This window comes from Patiria miniata, unplaced genomic scaffold (genome assembly GCF_015706575.1).
Source record: "Patiria miniata isolate m_02_andy unplaced genomic scaffold, ASM1570657v1 HiC_scaffold_29, whole genome shotgun sequence".
NCBI lineage: Eukaryota > Metazoa > Echinodermata > Asteroidea > Valvatida > Asterinidae > Patiria > Patiria miniata.
Window position 1 is genome coordinate 13,713,876 of NW_024037068.1, and position 19,305 is coordinate 13,733,180.

The window sequence follows — 19,305 nt, forward strand, 5'->3', positions numbered from 1 at the left end:
AGAAATACTGTACGAAAAAGACTAACAAAATTAGGATTTGGGTAACTTTTTTGGCTAGGTTCAGTATATTTGTCATTGTTCACACCCTTTTTCTCCACAGAATGAAACAAGCACAACAATGCAACCAAATTTCATTCCCATTTCATTAATGTAGTTAACTCCAAATGTGAGTTTTTCCACACAACAGACTCATTTCTACAGAGCGGGGTACATTTGAAAAAAAAAAGCCTTTGATTTCCCTCTCACCTTCTTCGTCCAAAGCTTTGGAAGCCAGGGCGTCTGACCCGCTCGCCGTGGCCTCTTGACCCATGGCATCTTGACTCCCCACTTCTGACCTGGTAAGTCCTTCTTGCACTGAAAGCTCTTCTTCGCTGTCATCCTGTGGCGGTAAAAAAAACATGGGAAAACTCTTCTTTTTTTTTCAGAAAACTGTGTCTGTTATAGTACCAGCAAGATACTTTTAACCCTAACCTCTAGACAATTTGTGTGGGTGAAGTACACAGTGATACAAGGGGGTTACTCAAAATCAGTTGCACCTCAATGCTAAGATTGCATGGAACTAAACGGCAAGTAGGGTTCCACCTTGAAGATGTAAACCAGTGCTTTTCAGGAAAACATATTTTGCTTCTCTTTAATATTTTCAAGAAGTAGGATTTGATTTTGGGCATCTGCAACCATTAAAACGTATTTTGTTTTGTGCACAAATAAACTACCCTGCAAGAGGCAAATAATTGTCGGGCGCCAATAACTATTTTTTTGGTTTTTTTTAATATTATTCACACATCTGCAACCCTCTGAATAAAAGGTTTTTGTTTTGGACCCGAACAGACCCATTTAGCAAGCAGACTGGCTCTGTGTCCATACATTAACAATACTGATTGTGGGGCGGGAACTAGCCCACCCCTTGTTAAGTAAAACTTCAATATTAAACATGATCTGATTTTTTTTCGTTCGATGTCTCGTTCGAAAGTTAATTATGTTTTATATTGCTAGGAAAATAATAACTGAAATATCAAATCTATTTTTGTGAACGAAACTCGAAATAGCTCGGGGAATTATCTTTAAATAATGCTTTCTATTTCTTGTTTGCTACGTTAGTCAAATGTTTCCATAGCCCGGGTCGTGATGGGTCTGAACAAAGTCAGAGTCATGCCAGGATTTGGATAATGGCCCATACCTCCTCAACTACGTCATCATCATCTTCATCATCATCTTCTTCTTCCATCCCTTCCGTGCCTTGGCTCTTGGACTCGTCATCTCCGTTCTCCGTTTCGTCCGGAGAAAGGTATGGAAGGACGTAGTCCTCGGGAAGCTCGTCGGGGCTCAGCCCCAGATTGGTGCCGTAGTTGCTGTGGACACGGGTCCAGTATTCCGCGGCCGGCATTTTCTGGAGTTTGGGAATGGAATATTGGACTGCATATTAATGAGGGCCACGGGAATGATACACGAGGCAATTTGCGGGCGACTTGTTTTGGGAAATCTTCAAGAAGAAAAACGATAAGTACATTTAAATTCTGTTTAATGTTCAAAGGAAATTCCATAACCTGTTAGAAAGAAAATGTACTCTGTTGTCCAGAATAGTTTTCTTTTTAAAGATAGAGTATATCATTTGCAGCTAGCCAAAGTGTAACTATCAAAATTATTGTTGTAAAGCATACTTCGTTTAAAGATAGTAATGGCACTAAACGCCCTGTGAAAATATTATTTCTGTTATACTGTAATTTTGAAGAAAACAATAAAGGAAGGTCATTTCCAAAGATGCATCTAAAGACGCATTTTTGGAAATTTCTGTAAGTATGGGTGCACGCAAGCATTGACACGACGCACACGCCCGCGGTTGCTATAATTCGTCAGTTCAGTGCGTGGCATCGCGTAGCTGCAATCGGTTGAACGAGAACGTGTCCTGGACGTTGATTGTGTGCGCAATTCAAAACATGACTCGGCAACTTTTGAATTGAAATCGAGATTCTAGAATATTGTTTTCTCAGAATGTATAGCATTCACTGAGCTAAAACTTCATCAGGTTAGATGTTAAGCAACCGTCTTTAGATTGAGTTCTTTTGTTGCTTCACACGAAAACAATGCACAAATGACAAATGATATACTCTACCTTTAAAGGGAAAATACAACATTTGCAAACATCGAAAAATAAAACGAAATTCCTTACTAGGATGTTGGTAAATGACAGTCTAAAGCATCCTGTAAAATTATGGCACCAGGTGTGAAGTCATTTTCAAGAAAATTGTATTTTTGTATACATTTCCAACGGTGGTCGGCCGACCACCGTTAGAAAACCTATTTTTCAACTATTTTTTTTTCAACTATTTATTTTTAAAACTATTTTTCAACTACTGCTCCAAATTTACCTTTTATCTTCAGTCCAAATTTTGTTTGCTATTTGTTACATGTTCATTAACGGGTGCAGAGCAGCTAGACTGGTTCCCTTACCTTACAATATTCTGGCATCTATAAATTGATCCATTTTATCTTTAGTGGAGTCAGGGAACCAGACTATTTGAACATTTTTGTTTTTCTTGGTTTTTCCATCATTTTCGAACACAAAACTTCAAACATGTCAGTGTAACAATATTTGATCTATCATACTTACCCCTCAAATAGTTCATTTCTGAAAATTCCAGCAAAAGCCAATGATGTACATTCCCTTTAATGCTAGCCATACCAGTGCACAATTTTTACACTAAAATTATCAAGGGAGCTACATACCTGATCCAGTAACGCATTCTGCCAGACCTTGAAAAGCAGCAGGAAGGTTCGGTCCCTGGACATGAAGGAGGTGAGGAAATACTGTGGGAAAAGAAACACAAAGCATGTGATAATTTTGGTATTTCCCTTGTATGCATACCCTGATACATGTTCACAGCACACCTAGGCACGTGAGGTCTATCGGTGTAGGTTGTGGGTTTCGAGCCCCGCCGTGGCCATGTATGTGCCCTTGAGTAAGGCGCTTTACCTCAATTACTCCTCTCAACCCAGGTGTTAATGGGTACCGGCATTATTCAATGCTGGGAAGGTAACAGACTCGCTGTGGAGGAGGTGTGGCGATCCCCCCACAGCTGCATGGATCTGGCCAATCGCTAATGAAAAAGACATGGGCACTCAGTTCCTGTTAACACAGGTTCGTCCCCTTTACTTACCTTTACTTTAGGTACCCGGTGTTTACAGGATTTTGTTACCGTTAGAAAGAATCCTGGTATCATCTCAGGTCAGGGAACAACATACCATTTTGGATTACACTAGCGGTAAAATGTTGCCTACAACTGGTGATGGGGCCGCTTCAATGGCAGCCCATAAGCAACGGAACGCTCTGCCATTTCACATACGCAGTGAACACAGACTTGCCGCTTTTAATTGTACTAGTAAGATCAAACATTTCTTTTTAGTGTAGTATTTGTAAATTAATGTGTGATTATATTTTTGTCTGATTTTTATTGTTTTCTCTCAGATAGGCATGAGTACACTCTTTGCGGATTCATTGTTATGTGATGAAAATATACACCTGCATTGCATAAGGTCTATTCAATATTATCATTATCAATGTACAGTGTGATTAAAAAAAAGCGAAACCCAAATGTCGGGACTATTGTTTTACTGAAGTTCTGCGTGTAGCACTTTTAATATCTAGGATATAAAAGCCCAATTCATAAGCTTTAGTTTAGTACAAGAATCATTCAAATCACTCATGTACTTTTCAAGGGACTGAATTTTAAACACAACAACCGTTTAAAAGTTCTGTCCATGGATCACAAAAAGTTAAGTGTTCTTTTAGCAAAACGAATAACAATTCACATGCGGATGTGTGTGAATTGTTTTTCGTTTTGCTGAAAGAACGCACACCGTTTTTGTGATCCGTGAACAGAACTTTGAAATGGTGGTTGTGTTTAAAATTCAGTAACTTGAAAAGCACATGAGTGATTTGAATGATTCTTGTACTAAAAGAAAGATTATGATTTGGGTTTTCATATCCTAGGTTTTGAATGTGCTTCATGCAGAACTTCACTAAAACAATAGTCCTGACATTTGGGTTTCGCTTTTTTTGACTCACCCTGTATTGCACTGCAGTATAGTTAGATATTACCCTGAAGTACATACATGTAAGTGCACTGTACCTTTTCACTTTCTGTAGCTATCTGTACTGCATTAGGTATCAGTCGTATCGTTCTCTCTTTGGTAATGGCCGTAATGTCCTTCAGTCTGATGGTGAGCTGTAAAACAATCAAAACAATGATGTCCTTTACTGATTACAGAATATCAGACGGTTTTGATGTCCTTGCTTCACTACACCCCCGGCAGGAAAAATATCACCCAGGAATATTTATGTTATACAGACTAAACAGGTTTCAAGGTTTGTTACAAGAACTTGCTTAAACAATACAATAGGGAACCTGGTAACAATGAGGTTTTTACCTATTATAAACAAACAATGCACAGTCAAAAGGAAGTTAAAGGGCACTTACATGTAGGAACACCCACTAAGGCCAAAAAAAAAAATAATAATCGGTCTCTGGTCAGACCGAAGTTCCGGAATTGATGCGGCGACGCGTTTTTTTTTTTTTGGTGGCTTATTTTTTTTTTCAAGCTTCAATTGTACCTGTAGACAAGGTGGGTACTATTTTGCTTTTTTGTGTCCTCATTATACATCGGTGTCCTCCATCATTTGCCTTGGTTCCCTTTATCATTTGCCTTGGTGCAATTTCCCCATTCCTTGGTGCTCCTTGGTACAAAGATTTGAGGAGGTGCGGCAACAGAAGGGCGCTGTTGTAGCTTCCGTGTTAATTTGAAGGGGAAAAAAAGGTTGACGCGCATGATTAAAATCGACGCGCGCGCTGATCAGAGACCGAGTATTATTTTTTGGCCTAATATAATGAGAAAAACCTTGCTCAAAGTGAGGATATGGTTGGTACAAAATACCCTGTGAAATTATTCTGCCAGAAATGGTTTCGACTGAAAGAAAACCGTCACCATTTTCTCGAGCTGATGCACACGCCGCTATGTGCACGCCTACCGTTCGTGAAAAACCGCGTCATCAATAACTTGTGTTTCACGAACTGACACGCGGGTGTGGGCGTGAATTACATGTACATACACCCCGAGGACAGACAGACAAAGGGAGAACAAAAGATTCTTTGTTGTCCTCGAGAGTTCATCTTTTGTTGAAATCTGTCCTCGGTCGTGCGTTTGTGTGCTTAGTCTATTGGAGAGTGTTATATTACAGGGACGAAGAAAAAGACAAAGCATTGTCCTTGAGAGTATAGTAAAACATGACTGTGTGCGCATGCACTTCATTCACTGACACGTAATAGAATAATTTTGGTTTTCATGATCTGAAACGCAAGCATTTGGCAGAAATACATTCAGGGAAAAATTAAGAGACTAACCAGGGTTTCCCACTTGAAGATGTTGGCGTAGAAGCAGAGCCAGTTTTCCGTCACGTACATCCTGCCCTGCACAAGGATGTCCTTCTGAAGAGCGCAGGAGTAGTCTGTTGACAAAATCAAAACACACCATCACAAAGTGAGTTCTCAGATATCACAAAAGTAATTTTGAAATTCGAACTAGGAAAGATTTCCATATACGAAGTTCACTAATTTTCCTCTGTATTGACTAACAAGCCCCAAGATAGCAATTTCATGTCATCAATGTCAATTTGAGCAGTGAGAAAATACAAGCATTTTCTTAGAAAACACTTAGAATTGTTCGGTCCAATCTCATAGGGTTTGTACACAGGGTGTTGAGTGAACTTCGTATATGGTAATCTTTCCTCGAACTATTCAAGTGCACATCAAGGAACAAGTTTAGGCCAAAAACAAAATCTGCCCCCGAATAAATGGCATCCAAAATAAGATAGGTAGCATTGAAATTTCTTTCTTGGGGGCCATTTTTTTGTGTGTACGATCATACGGAGGTGTCTACATGCAGTCAGGGGTTAAATGTAGAAATTGATGGTTTTGGGGTGTTTTTTTCCCTTCAGGTTTTCCATAAAAAATAATTAGGTTAGGGGTTGTCAAAATAGGGTAGATACGGTAGGGAAACCAGAAGCAGAACTATTTTTCTTTTTTGGACTTCAGCGAGACGCGAAGATAACGGTATTAAAACCGCCGTTTAACTTTCTCTTCTCGAATCCATGTTACTAGTTGGCCATAGATTAACAAGACTAGTCAATCGTTTAGGACTATCCTACAAAAAACATGGTGGCACCCTGGTTCCTAATAGCTACGCACTTCACGATGCAAAGCAGGCGATCCTAGTACCGGTAGTTTTCAACCTCGTTCCCCATGGGGACCATCTTGGTGCGCCATGTTGGTTCCCATCATGCCTTGCGCAAACTTCACCCCTGGAATTGTGTAATTTAAATGTCCCACTATTTTGGACATTTTACAGCAAGGATTTACGTACCTCTGTCGTCCCTTTTACAACGCAAGATACAGGTTTTTTGTGGTGAAAAATGAGGCTTCCAGAATCCAAATCGTACAGGCGCTCGCGCAGTCTTGAAAAAAAATGTTCGCATGTGATGTGACGTGCAGGAGATTTATAGGTCGTGCAGCCTTCGTAATATGCACGCAGTACGCTCTGAATGGTCAATCAGCATCGTTTACGTATTCTACACTGCTCGCGGAGTCGAGGCTGAGTAGATTTGTGAACAATTTGTGATCAGCATTGGACTAGAGACTTTGCGTGTTATCTGATTGCGCAGGCGTAAGTTGCATCATGAATCTATTGTTCTTGATCGAATTTTCTCAAGATTTGATGAATTGCACTGAGGAATAAAAAAACAGCAGATAAATGCACACCTATCTATGAGGGCTTTGCTTACCAAATCTGCAGTATTTGCTATTTTCTATGTGATAAATGAAAAACGGAGACACAAGATGTGAGTACCAACCTGCAATGAGCTTTTCGCTGTTGTGGATGTTCTTGAAGTACTTTCGGAATTCCTCCGATTTAGATTTGTAGGAAGCTGACAGAACCTGGAAAAATAGATTGTTAAAATAATTTATGAAGTTTTGCAAAATAATTTACTAGAATTACCTCTCATCCCCTCTAAACATGCTAAACAAGTACCAAGTGGTACAACCCAACAGTCTCATGGTCTAATAGTATCGGTGTCATGTGACACACCACCTGACCACACTGGTGTGTCATACTGAATCCTCCTACAGTTCCACAAACCGTACAACTGCGAATATTGCGATGCGATGGGGCGTGATCTAATATACAAATTAGACGCATGCGCATCAGTGTCACAAAACTGCGGGTATTCAATAGAAACTCACTGGCAAAGCTGTGATACACGCGTGGCATGGAAACTGTAGAACGGGTCAAGTAAAGTGTCCACCAACCAACCCACGAACCGACCCACTTACCAACTTACCAACCAACCAACATAAAGAGCTCAAGCCCACGGCATGTTTTACACCGCCGTGGGAAGAACTAATTATCAAAACGAAAACTGATTTCCTAAATGAATCAGTTGCCTAAGACCTCCTTAGCAAAACACAAACAAACACAAAAAAAAACATTTCAACTCACCGTGTACCACGGAGTCTTTTTACTGCTGTTTCTCTTGACGGACTTGGGCGATTTGTCCTCCTTGTCACTTCGGCCGGCGGGGGACAACTTCTCTGAGGGCGAGCCCAGGGAGGAACCTGATGTCTCAAAGCCAAGATTCTGCTGTTGTTGCCGCTGCTGTTCTTCTAGGAGTGGAAGCTCAGAGGGACAGGATCGAGAGACATGGACGGGGGAAGGTTGACTAGCTGATGGTGGGCCACTGGAAGAGGTGAGGGAGACGTTTCGGAGAGGAAATAAATGGGTAGAGATAAGAGTCGTTCTGACTCAAGTGTATTGGAATTAACCCATGGGAGTTGGGCCAGGTCAGAACAATAGAGGACAATAGAGGACAATAGAGTCCCCAATTCCCGAAGGTCCCCAATTTGGATTCGTGTACAAAACATATGGGATGTCTTCCTGAAAGTTAGTGTACAAACAAAAGAGGGACAATGGGGGTACATGTACATGTACCTGATTGCAGGCAAATACACACTTGAGCGGGGTTGGGTTGGGTTGGGTTGGGTTGCCTGCGTTGGGTCCTGTTGGGGTGGGGTGGGTTTGGGTTTGGTTGAATTAAGTTGGGTTAAGTTGGATTGGGTAGGGTTGCGTTGGGTTGGGTTTGAGTTGAGTTGAGTTGGGTTGGGTTGGGTTGGGTTGAGTTACATGTACCGGTACATGTACGCTGAATTTATTTCTGCATTCAAATGGGGGACGTTTAACAACAGAGTCAATAGGGTCCCCAGTTTCTCGAAGGTCCCCAAGTGACGATCATGTGCAAAACATACATGTATGGGAGGTCTTCCTAAAAAGTGAAAACAAAAAGAGGGACAAAAGGGAATCCCTGACTGCAGGCAAATACACACGGAGGTATGGTAAGTTGAGTTCGGTTGGGTCGGGTCGGGTCGGGGTTCAGGCAATTTGGGTTAATAAAGTTGGGTGAAGTTGGACTGCATGGGTTTGGATATGTTGGGTTGGGGGGGTTGAGTTGGATTGAGATGGTTGGGTTGGGTTGCGTTTGTATTTGCCTGCAATCGGGGATATTCGCGTGGGTTGGGTTGGGTTGGGTTGCATTTGTACCTGTATTTGCCTGCAATCGGGGACATTCGCGTGGGTTGGGTTGGGTTGCGTTTGTACCTGTATTTGCCTGCAATCGGGGACATTCGCATGGGTTGGGTTGGGTTGCGTTTGTACCTGTATTTGCCTGCAATCGGGGACATTCGCGTGGGTTGGGTTGGGTTGGGTTGGGTTGGGTTGGGTTGGGTTGGGTTGGGTTGGGTTCGGTTGGGTTGAGCTAGGTTTGTTGGGTTGGGTTGGATTGGCTGAGTTTGTTTCTGCATGCATTAGGGGACGTTGAACAATAGAGGACAATAGGGTCCCCAATTCCAGAGAGGTCCCCAATTTGGATTTGTGTATTCATGTATGGGAGGTCTTCCTAAAAAGTTATAGTACAAAAAAAAGAGGGACAACAGGGGGTCCCCGATCGCAGGCCAATACACACTTGTCTGGAACACGCACTTGTCTGGAATGGGTTACACATGGTACTGGTATGGTTGGATGGTTGGGTTGAGTTTGGTCGGATTGGGTTGGGATTGGAAGGGTTCGACTGGTTTGGTTTGGGTTGGGTCTGGTTAAATTCGGTTTTGGCCGGGGAAGGGTTGTCATTTCGGCAACACTAGAGAAATTGCATGAGTCCATATGTACGCCTACTGATACATGTTGAGTACTCACTTATTACCAGAGTCGACTTCACTCTCGCTAGAGAGGGGTTCCCTGGAGGCTGAATCGCTGCTCTGACGATCTCCTTTGGCCTGTCTACTGCCCCTGAGGAACCACACCCGGTAACACACGTAAAACACACCAGTGAAGAAAACACCCAGTTGCGAACAAAAAAAAGGAAGAATTTGTGAGGTTGGCATGACCTCAGGTGTTCACAAAAAAGGGGGAATTTTAGGGAACACAATACCCAGTTGAACAATCAGCTTTGAAATGTAATACAATAGGGAACATATTTGCAACATTCTCATGCATGTACTGTGTTAATTTCTCTTGGTAAAAAAGGGGAACATGCAAACTGCAAAAAGAAGTTTCAAACCAACAAGAAACTTTGCATACATTTACAAGCCATTCACAGTCTCATGGTCTCATATAGTATCGGTGTCATGTGACACACCACCTGACCACACTGGTGTGTCATACTGAATCCTCCTACATTTGTAAATCACCTTTTAGTGCATGTATTCTCAAAAAAGGATGATGTATTGGTTACACATTTTGAAGGGATTTTCCCTCAGAGTCAAGTACATGTTACAACTGAGTACTTCCCCTTCCCAGTGCACATCTGGGGCCAACTTCATAGAGCTGCTTAAGCACAAAATTTGCACAAGCACAAAAAAGTCTTGCTTAATAAAATCAGGTTACCCGCCAAAACTCCATGCAATTGTTATGCTAAGTAAACAACAGCTAAATACCAGTCACTAACAATGTACATCACTTGGAGTTTTGGCCGGTAACCTGATTTTACTAAGCAATATTTTTTCGTGCTCAGCAAATTTTGTGCTTAAGCAGCTCTATGAAATTGGGCCCTGGCATGGCGTGGACTCCTTGTACACAAAACCCAAGTGGCACTTCAGAGAGACTTATGGGCAGGCATGGATTCTTGAATAATTACACTGTACACTGCTACTGTTCACATTGCACTTGTACAAAGACAATGTGTGCTTGTGCACATTCAGACATGTCAGAATAAAAACACTGTGTGTACTCACACCCCATACATGTTCTCAAATAACGTCTCAAAAAAATGTGAAAAATGAGCTTGGGGTCACCTTTTTTTTTCAGAATTGAGATTTGTATTTTTGGATTCTACAGAACAAGACCTTTCCAATGGCATCCAACATTAAGGGGTACTGAGTTCAGTAACGCAAATATATAGACCACCAACTTACTTGAAGTTGTAAAGCTGATTTCTTTTGAAAAAAAAGGGCATTTAAAAATTCCTGCAGTTGTGTTATCAGTGAATGAACAGTCAACTTATAAGGTGTTTGAGGGAACCCAACAAATTGGAGAAAGGTGCAACAGGACCTACTGATTAAGGTTCAACTGAAAAAAAGACCACCACTTCAAATTTTGGCTTAAATTTGCCCCACTGTACTGCAATATGACAATTGTGAGCTCTTTCGTAGTGACAGGTCACAAACGATCTCAAAAAGTGGTCACAAAGTGCAACTTCTGTATAATGCACACAGTCCTGTGCGAAATCTTGTGCAGAAAAAAAACTACAACAAGCTTGCTAGCTTCATGTACGGAGGAACAAAAAGCCAAAACCCGTACGTCAGCTTTGAACGAAAAATTCAAACTGGTTAGCCGACTCCAAGGGCGGATCCAGAACACCATTTTTTTTTGGGGGGGGGCCAAAAAAAATTTTGGACCCCCAAAAAGTGGATCAAAAAAATTACGGCGTGGGGTTCGGTGCCCGCTTAAGGGCCCCAAATTTTTTTTGGATTCTAGATGCTCTGTGGTGCGATCTGAGGCAATTTCTGACCACTTTAACCAATATTTTTTTGAGGAAAAGATGGTGGTGTACTCATTGCCTGCCTTTATTGCGATGTCACATAAAAAAATATAAAAATTGGTTTCGTTTGGGGGGGGGGGCATGGCCCCCTTTGCCCCCCCCCCCCCACCCCCCTGGATCCGCCCTTGGCCGACCCTGGCAAGCTTGGTGGTAAAGTAGTTTCAATGTATGTGTAATTAGACGTCTTGGACTATACAGTGTGTATCAAAAATAATGCAAACAAAATACAACGGAATGTCAGATGTAGAATGTGTAACCAACATACCGTAGGTACCGTACATTGTATGGTTTAATAGGTACGTCTTTCCACTTCAAAATGAGACATCAAACGGCCAAATCTGACAATTTTTGACAGAGTTACATGTATAATTTTCCAAGAGAGGTCAAATTGACCATGGGACCAAGTTTTTCAATTTTAGGCATAGGGACAAAGGTAGACTAATAGCGTCTGTGTGGATAATTGCCTGGCCTACACAAATGTGTTTAGCCAATTAACACAATTCTAAACACTTTCTTGCTATCAGTTTGTAAACATGTTTACATGCTAAACATGTTTAGCATGAGGTGATAGCAAGAAAGTGTTTAGAATTGTGTTTACTCGCAAAGCACATTAATGTAGGCAAGGCAAATATCCACACAGAGGTAATTAGGCTACTTTTGTCCCTATGCCTGAAATTGAAAACTTGGTCCCATGGTCAATTTGACCTCTCTTGGAAAATTACTCATAACTCTGTCAAACATTATCAGATTTGGACGTTTGATGTCTCATTTTAAAGTGGAAAGGCGTATCTTTCAAACCATACCTGTATATTATCTATATTGGTTACTCATTCTATGTCTGGCATTCCACTGTATTTTGCTTGCATTTTTTTTATACAAACTGTTGTATGCTGGGCAACATGGGTTCGAGTCCCTCCAAAAGCTAGCTTGTTGAGTTTTCTCATTTTCACAATGTAACCTCTCTGACAGCAATGAGTGCACAGTGATTACAAAAAGTAGGATTTTTGGAGGATTCAGTAGGTTACATAGAATGGCAAAATGAAGTTAGGGTTTAAAAAATAAGGGGGGGGGACGGGGGAAAAAGAAAATTAATTCAATTACTGTTAATGAACAACACACCTTCGGAAAATCGAATGTTTCAAACTGGTACTTCGCTTTCTGAAGAAAAAAAAAAGAAACAAAACTCGTAACAGCGTAAAAAACTTAAATACAAGAACCACATGCAAAACTCAATTAAACAATGTTAAAGAAAAACAAGCATTTTCAGAACAAGGGTTGGTATACATACACTTCACATAAACACAATACTTTTGGGAAAGAATGTAGTATCCAGACGCCGTTTCTTTGTTTGTGAACAAATCAAGTCTATGGAGAGTTGAGTGCATTTATTCTAACTTAATTAGAAATGTTTCTAAGTCCCAGATTCGTGTCTTTTCTAAAACAAATTGGCAATGACTGACCTTCAATGAGATTATGAAAAAAAGTGGCGTCAGGATGCAACGTTCTTTCTGAATTTTTTGTTTTGGTCGAAATCACACATTTTATGTATCAAGGCTTTTCAGGCTGGTACCGTAGCTGGTCATGCAATTGCAGTGAACTACACACATTCAATTCAAACCCTTTCTGAGTTTCCACTCATGTTTTAGTTTGTTCAACATTACATATTACTGGTCATAAATAGTGAACTGGTGCAACTGGAGGAAGAAACTTGTTAAATCACAAACTGTATGCAAAAAAACATCATTCAAAATATGTGAGGAGAGAATACCGGTACATGTGGAGTGCTGAGGTTTAAAAAAGGCTTATTATTCAAATGAATGTGATCCCACATACGTGTACCGCTGAACATGTACATCCCTTCTTGTTCGGTAACTATGGGGACTACCGGTACATACATGTATGTACACACGTGTTGTCCCATGGTCAATGGGCAGATGGGGACCGAAGACGCTATGGGGACAGCAGAACGTCCCCATAACCTGGTCCTAATTTCCCATACAATGTGTATACATGTACATGTACATGTACCGTACATGTAGACCTACATTGTACCCTTTTAATTTTATACCGGTACATGTGCCAACGATAGCACATTTCCATTAACCCCCCATGGATGCTCAAGTGTAGCCTACATCACATACATTTTAAAACAGAGAGTCTGCATTTGTGCATAACATGTACTGGTAGTGCTAGTACATGTATTTTGCCAATTTGTTATAGATTGCATGGAAAATTAATGCGATACAATGTAATGAATGTATGAATACGCATGCATGCATGGAAAGTGTACATGACGTTGATAACATACACTTGTAGCATTGACATGTTATACATGTGTTCGGGTGGGCAACGATGGCGTTAAAACTGGATTAGCCGAGTACAATTTGTTGTTCCAATTTGATGAAGCTGCAAGGCAAATTTTTGCAAAATACTGGTATACGGAGTGTAAGTATCATCCGTGGTTAACGGAGCCCGCAAGCTCAGCAACAACATCTGATACACACGGATACATATATGTGTGAATACAAATTTTATGTTGACTTTAGAAATTTCAAGCAAAACTTCAGCCTAAGCTATCGATTAGTCAACTGCCTGCCATGGTTTTGTAATACAACAGCGGGTTACCAAGACCCGATAGAAGGTGCCTTCTGAATGGACAGAATCTGGAGGTCACAACACGCAGTCTTGTTTTGAATAATGAATCTGCACAAATCTGCTCGCACAGCAATCACGTACCAATAGAAGCGTGCTTTGCAATTAGCGACTGCATGTATTCCAAACACTATTAAGCAAAACACTGTATTAAATGCAAAAACAAAAACATCTCAGAACAAACCACAAACCTGCATGCACCAGTACTGGTATTAAAAAAAAATTGGCTGACAACCTGTTTTGACTTAGAAGCCTTTCACCGCTGTGACCCGGGTTCGAATCCCGCCTGGGCAAATATGTGGATTGGGTTTTCAGTCCCTACTTGATTCTGTGGGTTTTCCCCAGAATATTCTTCTGGGCTTTTCTTCCCACCTCTAAAACTGTAACTTCTTCTCATTGTCTTCTCTCCACAGATTTCTTCAGGCTTGCGAGCTACAGTGCCTGCAGGCACTTTTGAGGAATCCTTGGTTTCATTACCAGAAATGATTAATAATAATACTAAAATGTTCCGTCCTTACATTGTATTAAATTCAAAAATTGCATTGTATTCATACAAAAATTACATTGTATACACATACGTGTACTTATACCAAAATACACATGTATACATATGTACATTGTAAATCTACACTATGTACATGTACACGTAGATGAAGTACAACTGTACGTACACAGCTCAGTGAAACTGACCCCCCTGTATGTACATGTACTTACCTTCGCATCTTGCGCACATGTTGCTTACATTTTGTAAAGCTAGGCATGCTTACAAAACCACTTGGCATCCCCACCGACCCAAGCTTCAAACTGACGCGACCGCACAACTCCTTCCCAATCAACATTACACCAAAGCGTTTGAAAAACTCTGCCTGCTCTCATCAAAGACACACGCTTATATACGACGGAGACTGCTCATAGCAACACTAAATCCAACGTCCACACCCACTACTTAGACCGAGAGTCACGTGCGCATGCAACCCAGGACAGACTTTGCAATGGAAAACAAATGATGAGTCATGATGTTCAGAGCGCTCGGCGTGAGATGCATTGTTGACCCTAGCGATACCATAGAAACCGGGTGAATGGGCCAACATTGGGAGGAGCGTTGACCCAGCTTCTCCGCAGGTCATCTTCTTTTGTAAATTGATACCGGAAGGTACAATGTATAAAGCAAAAAAAATTAATAAATAAATAAATAAATAGGCCTAAACCTTCCAAAAAAGATGCGTCTATGGGGATTACTGAGATAAAAAAGGAAGAAGAACCTCATACCAAAATACACGGTAAAGAAAACAAGGGGTTTTTTAAACTTTTTTTAACAGAAATTATGGGAAATCTGGGAAAAAACTTGGAGTACATTTGTGTGACTGTGAGACCATTATTTTCTATTGCCCTATTTACAACTGATGAAGATTTAAAAAAAAAAAAAAAGGAGTTTGATGCAAAATGTGAGAGGAGTGTTTTTGTTGATATATTGCACAGGGCTGAGTGGGGTTGGTTTTTGGGGGGGGGGGGGCCACAGGGTTTAATTGGCACAGGGGTGGATTTTTATGTTAAGATTGTGCGTGTGTGTGCTTTCATTAGTTGATACAGATCTGAATGCAAATCAGGCTGCTACCGGTGCATACACGTACATTTGTATGTATACAGGCATACATACTACAAAGCAGCTCTTTTCTGTGGGTGTGTGTATACATGTACAAGCAGGGGCGTGAATTGCTTCTCAAAAGTGGGGGGACATACCTTGATCAGCAGAACTGATGCGAGCGCGAAGCCCTCCCGAAAAAAATTTGGATTCTAGATGTTCTGTGGTCATGGTGGTGTGATCTGAGGCAATTTCTTACCACTTTCCTCTATGCTTTAACTAATATTTTCTTAGCAAAATATAATTATTTGCTAAACATCGTTTTCGAGGTTGGAGTCATTGAATCAGCAACCGGTATTCCGAGCTATAGGCGTGTGGTTCGGAGCCCGCTTAAGGGCCTCGACAAAATATTGATTCTACCGGTAGATGCTCCGTGGTGTGATCTGAGGCAATTTCTGACAACTTTAAATAGCAAAAGATACTAATTTAAACATAATTTTTGAAGTTTTTTCAGCTAAAGGCATAGGGTTCAGGGCCTGCTTAAGGGCCCCGAAAAGTTTTGGATTCTAAATGCTCTATGGAGCAAATTCTGACCACTTTAGGCCTAACCAATATTTTCTAAGCAAAAGATACATTGTAGTACATAATAAGGCCCTGTCAATGAGACACAAGTTCAAAAATCTGTGGGGACATTAATATTGTGTTCCCCACTCTTCAAAAAGTGAAGGGGGACATGCCCCCCTGTCCCCCCCCCCCCCCCCCCCCCCAGGATTGACGCCCATGGTTTGTATCCATGATCACTTGCACTATAATTAGAGTCTACTGCTTTTTATGTGCGTACGCTCCGTATGCGTGTGCATTCATCCCTGTACCTGCATGCATGTGATCTGTTGATCATTTTTTCCATTACAGATTGGATGTGGTACACTACACTACAGGGTATCGTTCATCAACCGAAATATCCCATTAGATGGCTGCATCATCCCCCATCAAAACTGCAGTCACGCCTTGACTATAAATGAGTCACAGGTACCATGGCAAAGACGTCACATGTAAAATTGTTGAGTTCTTTGTGTTTGTTGATCCAATTCTGTGATCTTTGGACCCATTCGGTACTTGCGATGGAGTTAAAAATTTACCCAAACTGACCCAGAAAAGGGAGTATGGGTTACCGTCTGGGGCGGCGGAACGGTCTGAACATATTCATGACCGATCATTTGAGCACTTATGTACAATAGGCCTACCGGTAAGTAGAATGCATCCCGGAACTATGATGCATCATACCGGTAGCTGTAATGTCCTGCAAACATTTCTCAACTATTTATCACAAGTGCATTCGGTAACTGTTTCTTGTATTTTTCATAAACTATAATCTTCTGTTACCTGAATTAAATAGGGCCTACATACCAGTCAAATCACGAAATGTCATCCACATTTATGAAAGTCGTAAAGCTCAAGTCTCTTGTCATGTCAATTTCGGTATAAGAGACACTTACTCCTTGGTCACGGCACACCCCCTCTTAGAACTTGTGATTGACTTGTGACTTTGGTTGCAGATCTATGTGGACGAAGTGGGGTTATGGGGGAGGAGTGGGGTTATGGGGATGGGGCGGGGTTAGGGGTGGGGTTATGGGGGTGGGGCAGGGTTAGGGGTGGGGTTATGGGGGTGGGGCAGGGTTATGGGGATGGGGCGGGGTTATGGAGGCGGGGCGGGATTATGTGGTCTACCCCTATTGCGCGGGGGGGGGGGGGGGGGGGGGGGGGGGGGTTATTGCACAGGTACATTGTACAGTAAAGGTACTGGCAGTACATACCATACCGGTACATGTGTGCACAATGTACTAACTACATGTACCCGGTACCCGTAGTATAGGCCCGAATGTTTGGAGGCCTCATGCAGGCCCAGTGCTGGTACCGGTAACTGCGTAACCTTCAAGTAAATTTGTCTTCCCTTATAGGCATAGGGAACTGGGCCCTACCGGTACAATGCAAAATTGCCAATTTTTCTTATTAAAACCTTTAAAATTTTAACCTTTTTTCAATTGTAACTTTGTTCAGCATGTTCAGCAGGCACTTTTATCTATTTAAACAAACAAATGACACTGGAGCATGTGACTGTGAGTCTTCTTCTATACACATTGTGACCAGTGCACTGCAGTGCACACTGGTGTTTGTATAGTGATAGACCTACATACAAAGGTATTTTTAGCTCACTTTACACGCTTTAAATAGCAAACAGTTATGGAGTTATTGGAGACCTGAATCAATAAAAAGCGTAGATCTATAAGATGGAGGCCCATTATTAAATAATTGAGTCAACAGCAACTACATGTACATGGATCATCACACTTGTTGAACCCACGAAACCAGCTATCACTGCAGATGGTATTGAATTGTTATCTCCCAAGCGATTATTCGCTATTATAATCCTACAGAAATGCCCTCAAAAACTGGTAAAGAACATCATAATTTTTCAGTCCTTTTGATTTGAGGCGTGTGATCGCACTCCCACACCATCACACGCCTAAAAGCTTCCCGAGAAGTGTGAATTATTGCACGCCTGAATTTCCCTGGACCACAGAATCACACACCTAGAAAATCACAAACCCAGAAAAACCACACGCCTAGAAAAATCCAAGTGTGCCTTTTTCCACACGCCTGTGATTTTCAAATCAGAAGGATTGATTTTTATGTGTACATGTACGTGGTACATGTATATCAAAAAGTACAATATCGTACTGGTAAGTTGGCATTGTCTTTGTTGAATAAATTAATTGTTGGACTGTTGACAAGTTGTCCTTGCAGTCAAAATCAATCAAGAGACTGTTTTCATCCCATAACAATTCCAAGCCCACATAAAACAGGAATGACTGCCTTGGCTTGATTAAGTTAAGTACTTGATTTACAGCTACGCTTTGATTCCTGGTGAGTGATAAAACAGCTGCATGTCCACAAGTTGCCTGCACCCGATTTCATCAAACTCTTCGTACATGTAACTTACAATGCATCGCAGCGATGCGACGCGTCGTACCGGTATCTCAACAATGGGTCGCAGCTGCGACGCGTCCAGCGATCCATTTCACAAACCACGTCATAAGTGCGACGTGTTGCAGGTGTATTTATAGCATAACTCGTTGACTGTTTTTGTATATTTAGTCAGCGTGCAGTAAATAGTCGTCTGATATTCAACAAAGAGTCGTCCGATCTCAGCTCAAAATTTGTTAAAACGTAAAATAAAATGGCGGTCGTATGATGCAAAATTTTTTGAAGGAAAACAAGCTCTCGTTGGACTGTATAGCTACTTTGAAATTTCAACTCTAATATTCCAGTCTAATTCATAATTATTCAATGAATTTTCAATTTACAACTTTACACACATTGCCTCGGTATTATAATCTCATTTATGTAATGTTTATGGCATAAAACTGGCTTAGAAAATTACTCTTCTTATTTGGCGATGACCACAAGACACGTCGTAACTTGCGACGTGTTTTAAGCCGTTGTCAAGCAGGTCAAGGAACTTATGACGCGTTCACATTGCAACTTTTGTGAAATGGATGATACGACGCGTCGCGAGTTGCAACGTGTTACACGTCGTAACTCGAGTTGCGACGCTTCGCAGTGCCTCGTGAAATTGGGTGCTGCTTTGTCTGTTGACTGGACACAGTATGATCTGACTGCTGGTGATGAATAACCCTTGTGAAAAGTACATGTTTAGTGCTCAGTGGAAGTGGTTTTTAATTTTGATGTCTGTGACTGCTTAAATAGTAGGAGGGTTGATCTGTAATGCCAATGAATGGTCTCATACCGGTGTACATGTAGACCAGATGCGTGCAAAGTACTAGTCATTTTTAACCAATAATTTCAAAATTATCGATTTTGTGCACTCTGGGACCAGCTTTACAAGGCTTACCCTGCCTTGTGTTACTGCTCC

At 41.3% G+C, this 19,305-nt stretch overlaps 1 protein-coding gene across 4 annotated transcripts in view; it reads right to left on the bottom strand.

Annotated features, from left to right (window-relative positions):
* The window catches only part of LOC119735767 (protein Aster-B-like), a 47,897-nt gene that overhangs the window by 13,593 nt on the left and 14,999 nt on the right, over positions 1-19,305 (bottom strand). For 3 of the 4 annotated variants that reach the window (XM_038209684.1, XM_038209686.1, XM_038209687.1), the window contains exons 3-11: positions 12,257-12,295; positions 9,295-9,387; positions 7,549-7,786; positions 6,902-6,986; positions 5,397-5,500; positions 4,128-4,223; positions 2,725-2,805; positions 1,178-1,387; positions 247-379 (exon numbers count right to left, since the gene is read on the bottom strand). In XM_038209684.1, coding sequence (XP_038065612.1) covers positions 247-379; positions 1,178-1,387; positions 2,725-2,805; positions 4,128-4,223; positions 5,397-5,500; positions 6,902-6,986; positions 7,549-7,786; positions 9,295-9,387; positions 12,257-12,295 — 1,079 coding nt within the window. The remainder of the gene's footprint in view (positions 1-246; positions 380-1,177; positions 1,388-2,724; positions 2,806-4,127; positions 4,224-5,396; positions 5,501-6,901; positions 6,987-7,548; positions 7,787-9,294; positions 9,388-12,256; positions 12,296-19,305) is intronic. The other variant, XM_038209685.1, reaches the window with a different exon arrangement.